Here is a 15,889-nt window from a genome sequence, read left to right as displayed (position 1 = left end):
CCAGTGGCCGCGTCTTTTGATCCCCCGCGGCCAGTACCTGTCATTATCATCACCACGGCAACCAGAGGGGGCAGTGATTATCCACCGTATGTGTGACGGTAATCACGGCCTCGGGTGCCTCGGAGTTCCCGAGCGCAGGCCGTTCCCAGGCTTCACGCGAGACGGTTTCCCAGCTTGCTCGCAGTTGCGCTGCGCCCCCCCGGGGCGACGTGCCGGGAGTGCGCACTGAACACGGATTCTGGGCGGCGCTGCACTTTTTATCAAACCTCAACAACAACAAAGGAGAGGGAGTGAGGGGGGAAAGGGTTCCTCTGTGAAATTCACAAATAAAGTGAAATTCCTCGTTATTTCTTCGTATCCAGGGGCACGCTGGCTGCTGTCTTACGGAGATCAGAAAAGGCAACAAAAACCTGGACCGACCCACCTTCCACCTGCCCCTCTCTCTCACACATTCTCCTTCTACACCCTCCCCCCCACTACACCCTCCCTCCCACTACAGCCCCCCTCCCACTACACCCTCCCCCCACTACACCCTCCCTCCCACTACAGCCCCCCCCCTTTCCCCCTTATGGACTAAAACTCTACTTGGCTCCACTCATTTCTTGCAGAGGAATAACTGTTCACAGATGCACATTCCCTTGTCCCCTTCTGACGCCCCCCCCCGTCCCCGCCACACTTTCATTACCCTGACCTCTCCCGGACCAAACGTCTCCCTGGCATAAGCCTTTTCTGTTATCTCTCCCTGCAGCTCCATTCTGAGACTCCGCTCCAGTCCACCCGGAGAGTTGGGGGGGGTGGGGGTGGGGGGGGTATACCGGTGTAAACAGACACACCACACGCTGGGACACACACACACACACACCACACACACCACACCACACACCACACACACCACACTCACCGAGCAGCGGAGGGAGCCAGTTGACATTGGCCTCGCAGTGGGAGTCCAGGAAGGTGAGGACTTCGCCCTTGGCCACCGACGCTCCCAGCAGACGGGTACGAATCAGACCCTCCCTCTTCTTGGTCCGAACGATGCGCACCTTCGGGAAGCGAGCCATGTACTCCTCCAGACGACCCTTCAGGTGCTCTGGGAAGGGAAAGATGCAGATTGGCAGAAGGTCACACGTCCAATTCAAATGTTTTTAACTCGCTAAGTGAAGTAAATATAGAAACCACATTTCAACCTGGCCTTGGGCATTCAACACACAGAGCTAATATAAAAAGTAATTAAACATAAACGAATTAACTAAACAGAGGAGTACACACACAGGTTAGAGGGGTGCTTCTGGTGCATTGATCACACAGCAGAAATGTGTCTCAAGGTGATAAAATCCATCCCACATCTCTTTGTGGGCCGAGATCTCCTAGTCAAAGAATTTTCTGACAGTGAGAGAGAACATTTTCAAAAGGGCCTCGGCCTCGCTTGAAATCCCACCCCGAACGCGCACACTGTATAACCCCATTGGCACAGCAGAGGAGACAAAGAGAAGAGGAAAGAGGAGAGAATATGAGTGACCGCGAAGAGAGGAAGTGCCAGACAAGAGGCTGAGAGGAGATGGCGGGTGGGGGCTGTGATGTTCCCTCCCCCTGTTTGGTCATCAAATCCAGCTTCTGGCTGTTCATCCTGGATGGGGCATGAGGAGGGAGGGTCACCATTCAGCCTGTCCTGAAGCGAAGCCACTTATGTCATCATTACGAGACGGTAGGGGCTGACACCGGCTAGATTACGTGGGCCGGAGACGTATCACACGGCACATTATGACAAACAGAGACCATCAGCGCTGCTCTTTCCCCCCTCGAAACGGGATGTAATTCAGGGTATTTGAACTGAATGGAGGAGCGGTGGCCGGTGAGAAAATGGAACCGAGGGAGAAACAGAGAGAATAAAAGGAAGGGGGGGGGGCAGCAAAGAAAGTGCAAGAGAGAGATGGAGGGGGAAAAAAGACTTTCATCTCTAGTGAGGTGGTTAATCTTAATCTTACATTGCTTCACCATTCTCCTGGTCCCATTTAAAGGCGTTAGTGGTTAACGTCCCTTACGATTGTCCCACTGTTAGCACCTAATAGAATTTTTGAATCGGCCTCTGTTTCTTGAATATTAACCAGGAACAGTAAAACAGAGGCTAATCTGAGGAAAATAACAAGGCCGTAACACCCTAATTCAAGGCTACCAACGTAAGGACTTTATAACCCGTGCAATGTCCATTCATATGCGGTAAATAAGCCTTTCATACAGTAAACGGAACTGTCGGTCAAGATATCCCACACCGCGTTTGAAGAAACAGGATTATTCTACACCGAAAAACAAGAACAACCCGTGGCCTTCTCAAAATAATACCAGCGAGGAAATGCTCACTGACAATATCTATTTCCTCAAAATGAATTTGGGATGTTAGAGCCAGGGAGGAGGAAATTCTGGGGAAGAAACAATCCAAAAAGACATTTTGTTCACTCCTCTCTCTCCCGCCACAGAGGACGACAGGTAATGTGTTTGACCCGTCCTATCAGAGGCTAAGGCGGCCGCGGCATCGAGGCAGGACGCGCCAGACAGAGAGCCGTCTTTATCCTCCCACAACTCCATTATTTGTTAATTTGCCTGCCGCCGGGGCGTTTCGCCGTTCGGCACTGTGTTCCTGTAAACCGGCATTATTCAAATCAGTTGACGGTAGCCGTTAATACCGCTAATACCTGCACGCCGGGGCCCTATCGCAAGCCTGCAGCCTCGTCCTCTGTTTGTCCGCGATTAGCCACACCGCTTTGCTTTTCACCCTCCCACCGCTAAACCGCTCCCCCCACCGTGGGTTTCCACTGAGCCGAGTGTCCAAACGGGAACCAGAATAACGAGGGAGTTTTCGGTCTGTGATGAGGCGGGTTCAGCGGTCTCCAAAGACAGCGGCTGCGTTGTAAACGGCACCCTGCTCCGCGGAACGTCTTGGGGCAAAACGTGGGGGCACTGGATGGGCAATAGAGTGTGATTTAGGATGAGGGCGTTAGCCGGTTTGTCGTGGCTGTGCTGGAGTATGATAGGCACGAGATCCATACCGTCCGTTGGATTCAAAGAGAGGAAGGCTTCAATCATGTGACATTCACCATTCACCGCCGGCAAAACGACGTTGGATTCTGCATAAACATTTCTTTGACCTTTCCTATGGCTGACATTTTGGTCTAGCATGAGTGTGCCTGCGGCATGGCACCCTACATCTCACTGCCGGCTGACATCTGAGGCTAAACAGGGATGGTCCTGGCCAATCACTGGATGGAAGATAAGATGCTCCAGGAAGTGGCGCTGGTGTCCTGATTCCCTGTGGACAGCAAAGATCCCATTTCCATTCCTGCCCTTACATAATCAAGGCCACCTAATCAAACCCACATCCAATTGGTTAATTGAGCTTTTCTCTGTAAGAAGCTTGTTTTCTTTTATAGGCACTAAATGCATGTAATCAATTACGTGTTTAAGTTGCTCTGGATCACAGCAAAGAAATACATAAACAATATCCGCGTTTCAAGGTTGAAAACCGTCCAAGTAACGAGTCATGGTTCATCCTGGAGGCTGTAAGTCTCAGAGCAAACATAGCCATACAAATTAATGTTAGCAAAGCCTGTGAACCCCAAAAAACCTATCAGCACACAAAAAGTCCAGGTCAGCCATTTTGTGTCCTTGCAGTGGGGCAGCAGTCGCTGGCAGTGACTAGAAAACCCTTCCAGGCATGACTGCCACTGCTGCTCCCCAGACACCATCAACACTGATCCTGTCTCTCTACCTCCAGGCCCGGGGCCAAATCTACATCTGGTGTGCATCCGGCCTCCATCCTCCTACTTTGAATTCTGAAAGCCACCCACAGTCACAGCATTGCATCCACCTTCGCACTATGACGTCTGAGCGCCACCCGGAGCGCACCTCCCCTGTCACCTCTCGCCAAATGTCTGATTCGGCACTTTTCCCGCCCCCTTGCCAGCCCTTCCTCCCTTATGTCGTGGCAAAAAAAGTTCATTTGAATCTCCGCCTTCAAACTAATGGCCACGATAAAAGTGACAGTCGCTGAAGAATTGGAAGAGAGGAACTAAAAAAAGAAAAAGCAGACGGAGGTAGGAAGAGCGTTTCAGTAAGTCCACAGCTGCTGGGCTGGTTAGCGTAAGTGATACGCGCCGCCGCCAGGTGTCCTTTCTCGAGCGGTCGATTAAACAAGGTCGTGAATCAACATGCTGATCCGTGGCACGGTTGCCGCGGCGACGAGGGGAAGTGACAAATAGCTACTGCGGACGGGATGGTTTTTTCAAAACCAAGCGTCGCTGTGGCAGGCCTCTGTCAGCCCGTGATGAAGGGCAGCAGCGACGGCGACTGGTTGGGTTCCTACCTACACACTGCTTTGACATTTCACAGGCGAGGGAACGGTCTTTTGAGGTGCTCTCTCTCACTTCCCATCTCGGCTGCTTAAACTGTCTTCTACTGGCAACTCGTCTCTCTCTTCCCCTCTCACTAATTCTGCCTCTCCTCACATCCATCAGGAGGTAGAAGACAGACCGCTGAGTAAGAGCATTTAGCCTATGGAGATGTCTACCTGACCTCATCTTTTCAGGCCGTCCATCAGTAGTTTGGACGGCTTCAAAGCCCCAAGTCTTTAATTTCCCCAAATGACCCTAATCACAAGCAATATCTATGGACTGTCCTTATGTGAAACAGCACCGTATTCCCCTCGGTAGTTTCTGGCACGTTCTGGTCAAAACTGATCAGAAATAGTCGGTTGTTAGGAAGTAGTAAATGTGCAACCATAGATGTGTAATATATGTATATTCAAACCCGTATTTAAACTTTTCAGTCACATGTATTTCATGTCATTTGTATTTTATCGGACTGAACTAAAATACAAGTGTAGTTTGTAGCAAGATAATTAATAGCAGTGCCTTCTGTATTTTAAATAGCATATAAAAGTATTCATTTAAATACTTCTCTAGACTAGTGATAAAGATGTGGTCTGGTCTGGGGGTAGAAACATTTTGAATTATAGTATCCAGAGCAGTTTACTTCAGCAGATAAACACTCAAGAACAACGATATGAAGAAATGTACAGATACAGAGAATTTCTTAGAGGCTAACAGTGGTACGTGAAAATTATAATTCACATATTGAACAAACAAGATGCTTGTATTTTAGATACATACTTTGCAAAAGTAGAGTGTATTTTAATTTGATATTTTGGTCTTCATGATGTTTTGGCATTTCTAATGGTATTTTGTATTTTGCATGATTTGGCACCCCAGGTTTTCTGCATTTCAATGCCATTCAGTTTTTCTACTAGTTGCTTATGGTGAGGTAATATCCTACGGTCTGTACAGTTGAAATAACATAGAAGAAATGTCTTTGTATATACCCTTATTGGGTTGGTTACAGTGCAGTATGTAAGTATTTGGAAAGTGGTGTTGTTTTGGCTGTGTATTCCAGCACTTTGGATTTAAAATGAAACAATGACCAGGGGTTGGGTATCTTTCCGGTCAGGTGATTAACGGGCCATCGCTGCATGCATGACACCACACTCACCGGGTTACATTTGCCTAGAAGTCCCTTCTAGGCAAATACGTTATTTACCTCAGGAAGCTTTTCAATATCTCTCTACCCAACAGAAAACTGTGATCCAAGACTCAGGTCATTCCTAAAGTCAATACTTCCCATGGCCGTCATTCTTTTCAATTCTCCGCCACCAATGACAGGTTGTTATTGTAGCTGAGAGTTGGTCTCAATTGGCTGATTTGGTAAAAAATATAAAAAATTATGTACTTAGACAGTCAAGGACTTTCCACTTTTTGGCCTTTTTGAAATAATTCCACGTTTGTTAGTGCATGTGTTTCCATGTGTGTTAGCGCGTTTGTTAGTGCATGTGTTGGTGCGTGTGTTTCCACGTTAGCACGTTTGTGCACGTTTCCACCTATATTATCATGTGTGTTAGTGCATGTGTTTCCATGTGTGTTGGTGCAAGTGTTTCCATGTGTGTTAGTGCGCATGTTAGTGCATGCGTTCCCACGTGTGTTAGTGCATGCGTTCCCACATGTGTTAGTGCGTGTGTTTCCACGTGTGTTAGTGCGTGTGTTTCCACGTGTGTTAGTGCGTGTGTTTCCACGTGTGTTAGTGCGTGTGTTTCCACGTGTGTTAGTGCGTGTGTTTCCACGTGTGTTAGTGCGTGTGTTTCCACGTGAGTTAGTGCGTGTTTCCACGTGTGTTAGTGCGTGTGTTTCCACGTGTGTTAGTGCGTGTGTTTCCACGTGTGGTAGTGCGTGTGTTTCCACGTGTGTTAGTGCATGTGTTTCCATGTGTGTTCGTGTGTGTTTCCACGTGTGTTAGTGCGTGTGTTTCCATGTGTGTTCGTGTGTGTTTCCATATGTGTTAGTGCGCATGTTAGTGCATGCGTTCCCACGTGTGTTAGTGCGTTTGTTTCCGTGTGTGTTCTTGCATGTTTTAGTGCATGCGTTTCCACACGTGTTAGTGCGTACGTTTCCACGTGTGTTAGTACATGTGTTTTCACGTGTGTTAGCGTGTGGGTTAGCGAGTGCGTTAATGCATGTGTTTCCATGTGTGTTAGTACGTGTGTGGTCACGTGTTAACACGTTTGTCTCAGCGACCAACCCTGTCATGAACAACATGTTTAGATGTCATGGCTCTTTTAGCTCCATGACATTTAAATCACCTGGCTTCAGGCTGACAGACAGACAGACAGAAAAACAGGGAAAAAGCAGCTAAAACAGCAAAGATACACTGGAGGGAGGATAGAAATTATACAACTCTCCCAGATTTCCATAATTTGCCTTTCACAGAAAAGTTCAAAATACCCCATGTGGGTCCAGAGCTAATTATGAGTGGGGAGTTAAAAACATTATAGATGTTGTAGTTCAAATGAACCTCTGTTCAGCTGGATCAAAGTGTATATTGTGTGAATGTGGCGTTTATTTAAGTCTCGAGAGTATCAGGATTGGGGAGAGATAAGCTACACCAGTTCAGAAATGAAAAACTTGGATGGGGTAGATTGTTCTCAAAATTGCTGTTTGACAATTAGGCAATAAGGCCAGAGGGATTGTGGGATATGGCTTAAACACCACCAACTGCTCTTAGGCATGACACAACGCAGTGTATACCATGTACAACAAACCAAAGGGATGCCTTACTTTTGCATCATATCGGTGGTATATCTGATAAAGCACAACTGTCAGCCAATCAGCAAATAATACTGAAGAGAATTCAGAAGGTAAGGTTAATTTGCTTTGGTCAAGCAAAATCTTGAGGGATCTGTAGACCAATAAAATTCCTGCTTTCCCGATCAATAGCTCTATAAGTTGGGTACCCTGACTCAGAGAGTGCTCTGAATGATATGTAGTTTTGTCCTGTGAGGTTGGTCCAGTCATGTCTGCTAGCAAGTTAACATGCAAATATTTCAAACAACAGTAAACGAAGCAAGCCACACGTCAATGGAAAACATCAGAAACTGATGACCACGCGCTGCCTTACAAATGCAAGATTTACACACTCTGTCACTATAAGGTCATTTACTTTTGGATTGCTTACAGCCAAATAGCACTGCACTGTTTTCATCCAATGAAAACGACATTCTGCGTAATATCTTTGACAACCTTCTACCTGTACGCCTCTCATCACTGAAGCTGTGGCTCGTCCACGGCATTCTAACCTGCCATCCACCCTTTCTAGACATTTCACATTCGGCATAGCCCCAGTAGTAACCCTGACACTGTAGATCCCATAATAATTCATTGTTTGGACCAAGCAGAGTATAAAATGAGACCGTGTACGAGACCTAGTCGAATCCACAAACAGAAAAGGTCACCACGACACAGTACATTCGAATGACAAGTCTCCGGGGGGAAGCCTAGAAGTGGCGTTGGGCTATTATGGAGATTGCATCAATTCACAGTGGTATAAAAGCAACGACACTCCAATAATTTACACACAAAGCAAACCAGGCGAGATTCCCAACAATGTGCAGAGAGGGTTTTTGTCTCTGAAGTTCTGGCCGGCTCAACTTCCCTCCATCCTTTCCGGTACGTTAGAAATGTTTTGGCTGGTGCTTTGTATTTCACTTAAATTGACGTACTGTATTTTGCCAGGGCATGTCCATCACTCAGATCTGGAAGAACTGCAATCTAAAAGCCCTGCCAGTTAAAGCCCTTTAAATGCCAAAGAAAATGTTAAATTCTTCTGTTCCACACTTTCTTCAAGTGTCTATCTCAATCTATATAACCTTACCTAAATCAGAATCTGAAAGGAGAGTTCTATTGCCAAGTAAGTCTCACGACAAACAAGACCAGATTTCTGCAGACAATTGTGTGTGGGCAATCATAGTAGACAATTACTCTGTCATCACATCTGAGAAGCTCTCAGGCATCGTTTAAGTAACTTCCCTATTCCAGACCCAATGGGTCTTGAAAGGAGTGAACTAAATAGGGAATTAAGAATGCCATTTTGGGCACACGCAATCAAAACAGACCTGCCTGGAGTGTCATTCACTATGTACAGTAATTAATTATGTACAGTTAGGAGCACAGCAGGCCAAATTTTGTAAAAAGGGACATTACTTTTTAATATATATTCAATTCAGGTTGTTGTAGTAAATTAAACATCCGCTGCGATTTCCAGGGACAGTTTGTGTCAGAGATCTGAACTGTAGCTTCCCCCGGAAAGCGCGGACATCCGGTCAGATAACTGTAAACTCCACTGCGGATGTTAACCTGTAAAATGTAAAATTTTAAACGACACCCATTCACCCCCCTCTCCACCAAGTCCCTACCCCACTACTTCCAGGGTTGGTTGTAGGGAGTCGCTTAGGGTTCTCAACCGCTACTGAGGCTCCAACTGGGAGAAGGGGGCCCTGATCAAATGTTGTTCAAAGGGGCCCCTAAAAGGCTAGAGCCAGCACTGACTACTTCCTAGACAAAAGTGCGGGAACACAGAGCTCCAACCATATACAGGCTAGAATGTCACAGTGCTGAATTTTCCAAATCAGAGAGAGGAGAGACAGACAGATGTCATCAAATAAGTCTCAATTGGCGTTCAGCGTTCATCAAATTTTTCTATACCTCGGGTGTTTCCCCGATTCACAGAAACGTAGCCGTGGTTTAGTTGAGGGGATCTGACTATTACCAGATATACATTTTCTTCAGAAAAAAGACTGCAAGAAAAAGGTTATATCTGAAATTCTGAACATAAAAACTCTTTGTTCGGCTATGAGTTGCAGAATAACATTTCATCATATGCAACCCTCTTCAACAGTATCGAAGCACAGTGTTCCAACCTTGGCCATGTTGATAGCTGCTATAGACACAGCGCCACACAAACACATACACAGAAAACATCAATGCACCTTTAAACTCTACATAAACGACAAAAACCCAAACAAAAAATTGTCCAATTACGAAAAAAACGGCAAATAGCCAAGAGAAAGGAATGTAGTCCACAGACAATATGGATAACACGACACCTGCAACAAGAATACGTCTGGGGCTGATATACCGATGGCCATTGAGATAATTGACACCCTGACGCCAAAGGTTGTTTTGTATGCACTCTGCGAAGCGGCGTGTGTTGCATCTTTCAGCACACGCCGATCGTTAGGCACTGTACAAAGCCACCACCCGTGCCTGGTTTTGAACACCGGTTTTGTAGGCGTTTCCCATAATTGCCAACATAAAGACAATGCAGAGGGAGAAGATGGCGCGTGTTGCCGGTGAAGAATTTGTGAGATGAAACGGCACCAAGAGATAACTACCCTGCCTGGGTTTGGGTAGCGAGACACGGGTGGAACTCGATAGACGGAGGAGGGGTCACTTAATTTGTTGTGTCCTACTTCCTGTTTCCACCCGGGCTGTGAAATTGAGTTTCTTGATCATTGATGAGGTGCATACGTTTGTGTGTCTGCATGTGGTCACCTTCTCCTGAGTCAGAGACAACGTGACCTGCCATTTCTCATTCGGAGGTCAGGTTTATGACAAGAGTCACAATTGGGGTTAGGGTTGTGTGATTAGGATGATATATTTTCTTGTTTGATAACTTGTTGTGTACCGAGTGTGTGGGTGTGTGTGTGTGTGTTTCTCTCTTTTCTTTATAACTGGGCTTCATTGGTTTCCAATCCCAGTGACTCAAGGTAGCCTATTCTTCCTTTTCAAAACACTAAGATGTCTTGGAGTATATATGTTTTCATTACCATACGATAACATAACTCAGACTGCATACAATGCCAGCGAGGCAACGCTTTGTGTTTTCCATGTTTCTCCACAATTTGTAATTGCAGTTTTTGAAAGCGCCTGCTAAACGACGATTCCTTCACCTTTCAACCCTGTCGTCTGCTGGCAAAATCAGAACGCTAATCGTGCTTCGTTTATATCCTTTATTCAAGTGCTGTTCGCTGCGCTACAACCTCAGGTTGAACAGCTAGCCGGCCGTCCAGAGTCGAGCCTTGGTGTGCTGGAGTCACCCGGTCTAAACTCCCAACCCTGGACCTCACTTGCCCACCGGCGATTGGCGCCGGACCTCAGCTCAACCGACTTTTCTTCTCGGCCTCAATCTACAAACCTGTCTCCCGTGGGCTCTGCTTCCAACTAGGCAAAATTATGTTTGCCTTGTTAAAAAGAAAAACCCACAGGCCTTATGGGTAGAAATGACAATGAAAAAATGGAGGAAGGACATGTATGACAATTAAAAGGATGACGAGGACAAGGGCAGCTGCTAAAGCCACATTTCTGTCTTGCTCTCTCCCAACCTTCTCGTTGTTCTCTGGGGTGAGAAAAAAGACAGAGAAAGAAGCATGGGGGCTTTTGAGCAAAACTGCTTTTGAAAACACTGGTGAATAATTTCCAATCCTGAACACTTCCTTAAGTAACTCCAACAAATGTAACATCTGTCTGAATGGTGCAACCATCACAATGGATTTGCAGAGTAGCAGTTTTCACAGATAGCAGATTTTACAGCATGTCAAATGATAAGCACATATAAGCACATACTGATAAGGACATACAATCCCCAGTCCCATCTGGCTCCTCTCTAGGTTTCTTCCCAGGTTTGAAGACTCTGTGCTTCAATATCTTATGGCTTGTTATTTGTGGTTCTAAGCTGGGTGTCTGAAAGCACTTAGAGACAACCGCTAAGACAAAAAAACTGGGTTTTGTGAAATAAACTTGATTGACTCATTGATCATTTAATGCCCAGAATGACAAAAGTGAAGTTGGCTGAGTAACATACACATACGAGCTGAAAAACCGAGGCAAGTTGTTCTTCGATAGAAGCCGAGGAAGTAACCAAGTCGCGCTAACAAACTGTGTTCTTTCGTGGGGCGTGTACAGTAAAAGGACCTATTTAAAGCATTTCATATCACGTAGCCTACACATTCACCAGAAGCACACCGACAGGTCCGTGGCCACACCCAAAACGGCCTGTCGTCTCACTTGTCAGTTATTAGGATGCTGTTTGAGGTCTGGATACGCTGTCTGTTCGGTTGTTGTCGTAGTGTACCATACTGTAGTCTCCTAGGAAATGCTCTTTATGGGGTTGTCTCCCCTTTGACCACGGAGAAGCTTGATCTCGTTTTGGTTTTGGCGCTTGTGTGTGTTTGCGTGTATGTTTGCGTGTACATATCTACAGTGGTTTCAGCAGGAGTTTAAGGAAGCAATTACACAAGCTGTGTGTAAAAGGGATCCTGGCAAATCACATTGGACAACGGCTTTAATTAGCCAGAGCATTTTAAACAGTGCTCAGGAGTTCCACAGCCTCTTCATCCTCTCACTGTTGCCTAATAGACTGCCCACTTGTTTCTCCTGAAGTCATTAAATGTTTCCATCCTCTGAAACTTTAAATTAATGACTCACTTAATTTAAGCACAGGACTGTTAAAGCCCTGTCGACTGATTAGCAGGCCTAACCCAATTGGTGAGGATACATTCCTTCTCTCCGCAAATGCCTTGGGAGCAGAGGAGGAATGGAAAAAGAATTGTCTCTCATCCTTGTTTCAAAATGGAAATGTATGAATGGAAAAATGTTGTTTGTTCCATTTCCAAGCAAAAAATAAAAGCAGAACTGCATTATGGGTAGCCAGATGATGGCAATCTTAAACGAGACGCTAATGGACAAGACATGTTCCCTCCTACTTAAACTGTCACTCTAATGCTCTGAGGGCAGAACCAACATTGTGAATACACGGCAATTTGAGAGAGATTAGCCTCAATGCCTCCTTGTATGTCTGTATCTTTTTCTTCAAGCAAGCTTTTAGTTACTGGAGCCTGCTTTCTATAATCACCAGTGTGGCGTCGGGAGGAATCTCGCTGTGTGCACTTTACTCAAGACTGGGTACAGTCACACCGAATACTTAAGAATGGAACAGGATGGGCACGCTGGATATCCAGGCTTCACAAAAACTGTGTGTGTGTGTGTGTGGGTGTGTGTATGACACATGCAGAGGCGTGAGTGCGTAGCAAACTCACTGTTTTCGATGTCACACACTAGAGCAGCACAACGGAACCATCCCGCCGCCGTTGTTTCTTACGGAGAGCGCAAACATTTTAATTATCATGGCAGCTTGGGTGATGACAACAATGCATTCATCACCGATCGTTAAACACGCCTTTTAGCTGTAAGTCAGTAAATGGATTGAGACGCCGTTATTCAGTTATTATAGATTGGAGGAAGGAGGGGAAAAAATGACCTTGTTTCACAAACCGCCCCATCCTCCTATCGCTCCTCATTTACCTTAAGTCATTTGGCAGAAGCTAATATCCAGAGCGGCTTTAAGGAGTGACTTCATTTTTATACCTTATTCATAATGTGGGAAACCGGACAGCGTAAGTGCCACACTCTACCGACTGAGCGGCTCAGGCCCATCTCCTCCTCTCCTTTCCTCCCTCGCTCCTCTATCTTTCTCACCTCCTCCCTGGCAGACACGACAAAATAAAAGGTGTCCTCTGTGTCTCAGTTCCATACTGGAATCAGAAAGCCACTCTTTGCCTTGGAGATGAAAGCACTCGGAATTCTCCAGTACCCTGGAAATCCCTCCCCCCGTCTCTGGTCGGTGACATTCTGCTCTCGGCCGTTCCGGGAGGTCAGGATATGAATATTCCATTGGCAGTCGGCGGACTGATTTGAAGCTCAGCGACGGTTTGGTTTCAAGGGGGATCATTAGAATGGCTCAGAGCAAACCCTGCACTGCCCTGCTGCTGACACCAACTGTCAATAGACCAGGGAGTTGACTTAATTTCCCTTGCAGCGTAGCGGAGGGTATCGTAGCGGACTAGCTACCGTGTCCAGGGTCTCTAGCTATAGCATTCTCAGAATACAGTGCAAAATGATGTATTCACCTCCATACGCTGAACTAACGCTCGGATATTTTTTATTGTTTTACTTGCTCCCATATGGCACGGACGCTGGCTGTGCGTACTGCTAGTGAGTTGTGTGGTTGTCCTAAGATGAACTAGCGAGTTGTGTGGTTGTCCTAAGATGAACTAGCGAGTTGTGTGGTTGTCCTAAGATGAACTAGCGAGTTGTGTGGTTGTCCTAAGATAAACTAGCGAGTTGTGTGGTTGTCCTATGATGAATGTCGCCCTGGTCAAATTACTAAATAACTGAATTGTAATTTTGGAGATTATTTACTTCTACTTACAGATTATGCACTTAGAAACATCCTGGTACACATTCAAATAAAAGTAGAAAGTAAAAATATTTATATGTATGTATTTGTAAATCCAATTTTCTTTCCCGTCCTGCTGCTTACGATCAACCGTAATTATTCGGCGGTCAACCACAGTGATTTTGTGCAGCTTTGATTAAAACCCCACTATATCGTCACACCAACTATCCTCAACGCCTGCTAAAAACATGTAGCATTCTACTAACGCATGGAGCTAGTTTTAAAACTAGCTTGTGGAAGAGATGGGCAACTACAGCTTTAGGTGTGTGTGTGTGTTTGAGTGTGTGTGCGTGTATAACTGTGTGTTTACGGTACTGATGTTATTCATTCCACCTCTGACTGGTGGGTGCACTGGGGCCAGTTAAGCCCAGCCAAAAGACACCTTCTGCTGTCCTCAGAGACAGCTTATCACTATGGCTTATCATTATCACTAACACTAGGTACTTCAGCGCCAGAGGCTTTCTGACTCCGATCCTGTAGGGGTTTAAGAAGCCTTAACTCTGTCCCGTGGAGAGCAGGTTGCCGCTTTCACTATCGTGAAGCAGGAAATGGGAAAGGACGTTCGTGTGGACCGGCAGACGATGACGGGAAACAGACACACACACACAAACAATCCCACAACTCGAGCATTAACCAGGTGGCTTACTTCAGCAACTTTAGTCTCAGCCCACTCCAAAGATTTTAAATACATGCGAGTACGAAAGGCAGTGACTGGAAATAATGACTGGGTTGAGTCAGACGGCAGTCAAAAAGCCGGGGGGCACAAAAAACTGCATACATTGAGTAGACAATACATGTGCGCTTACAGTAAATAGTCCATTGTTTAGCTGGGCAAACATATCGGCAGGAGAGAGAGGAACAGGCCAGCGTTTGGCCGGTGACAGCTGCCGAGACGCGATTAGCAGGACTGAGCGGAGACGAAACGCGAGCGCAGAAAGAAGAAAAAAAACGACGAGCCACAAGCATTGTCACGGCGCGGCCTAACACAACAGCACGGTTAAGGAGCTTTTTGCAATTGTCCAGCCTTATCCCGGGCAAGACAGGTTGCTTCCCTGGGCAGCACAAGGAGGGACGTCAAAAGATTTAAATAACCAAGTGAAGGAATAAAAAACGCCAGGTTCTGGGAGGCTGCTGGGCCTTCTGTCCTGTTAAACTTCATTATCCTCCACGTCCACTGCTTCACTCAGCCAGAGAACAGATGGAAGCAGGGCAGGACGAATAAAAGTCAGAGGGTGAGAGAGAGAGAAACCGAGAGAGAGACAAAAGAGAGAGAGAGACATAGCGAGAGGAGACAGAAAAGATATATAGAGGAAAAGAGAGACAGAGATACAGCTCCAACAAACCCCCTCTCTTTTACCCTTTGAAATGTTTCTGTTGACTAAAAACCTCCACGGACTTACGGGAGGAGAATGTGTGTTTGTCCGGCACGTTTGCCTCAGTTAGGGGCAGCACCGACTAGAGTGGGCCTGGATCATCAACGCATGGGGCTCGTGCCAAGCAGCTTTGACCCTGTAACTCCGTCCAACTGTTCTGGGAGAGACTTTAAGCACGAAATGCCCATATGTCTTCCTGCCCTGCTCGGCACCAGCTGGCTGGGTGAGGAGACAAAAAGACACGTGACACACATTCGGGAAAAGTGCTTCTTGCCGGATAACAGTGTGAAATCTACCGTCTAAACGGCCCCGGAAAGTCTATGAGGATGTTAACACGGGGGGGGGGGATTCTGACCTGTCAATAAGGGCTGTGCCAGTGTGATTCAGGAAGGATAGACATAAAAACTCAACAGAGAGGACCGAGGGCGGACTAACAGTGTGAATCCAGCTCGGTTGTCTTCGAACAGAAGAAAAATGGAACGGTATTTCACATGCGGCTAACAGCGCGTTCTCGCGAAACACAACCCTTGGCTGGCATCTCTCCTGGCCCCTAACCGAGGGTCATTGGGAACACAACCGTACGTCTCCGGGAACGCGTATGCCATTACGTGTAATGAGTTTACCTAAGCAATATCGCGACTGCATCTGTGAAGCCATAACCGGCATCCACTGAATTAAATTGTCTCATTTGGCGGCGCTAACCTTCGTTCAGCAGAGCCGCGTAGCCCGTAATCTGTAGCCCGGCATCGGAGTTAGTTACATTCTGCAGATAAAATAAGCTTGCTTCATTAAAGCTACTGTCACCGGACTGCAGACCGTTGATAAACAAACAAACAGGACACGTAGAGGAA

General features: G+C 46.4%; 1 protein-coding gene across 2 annotated transcripts in view; it reads right to left on the bottom strand.

Annotated features, from left to right (window-relative positions):
• Nucleotides 1-15,889, bottom strand: part of galntl6 (polypeptide N-acetylgalactosaminyltransferase like 6) — a 159,432-nt gene that overhangs the window by 26,301 nt on the left and 117,242 nt on the right. For both annotated transcript variants that reach the window (XM_029118302.2, XM_034291110.1), the window contains one exon: nucleotides 902-1,087. In XM_029118302.2, the coding sequence (XP_028974135.2) occupies nucleotides 902-1,087 (186 nt within the window). The remainder of the gene's footprint in view (nucleotides 1-901; nucleotides 1,088-15,889) is intronic.

Source organism: Esox lucius, chromosome 25 (genome assembly GCF_011004845.1).
Source record: "Esox lucius isolate fEsoLuc1 chromosome 25, fEsoLuc1.pri, whole genome shotgun sequence".
Classification (NCBI taxonomy): Eukaryota; Metazoa; Chordata; class Actinopteri; order Esociformes; family Esocidae; genus Esox; species Esox lucius.
This window is presented reverse-complemented; position numbering and strand designations above follow the sequence as displayed.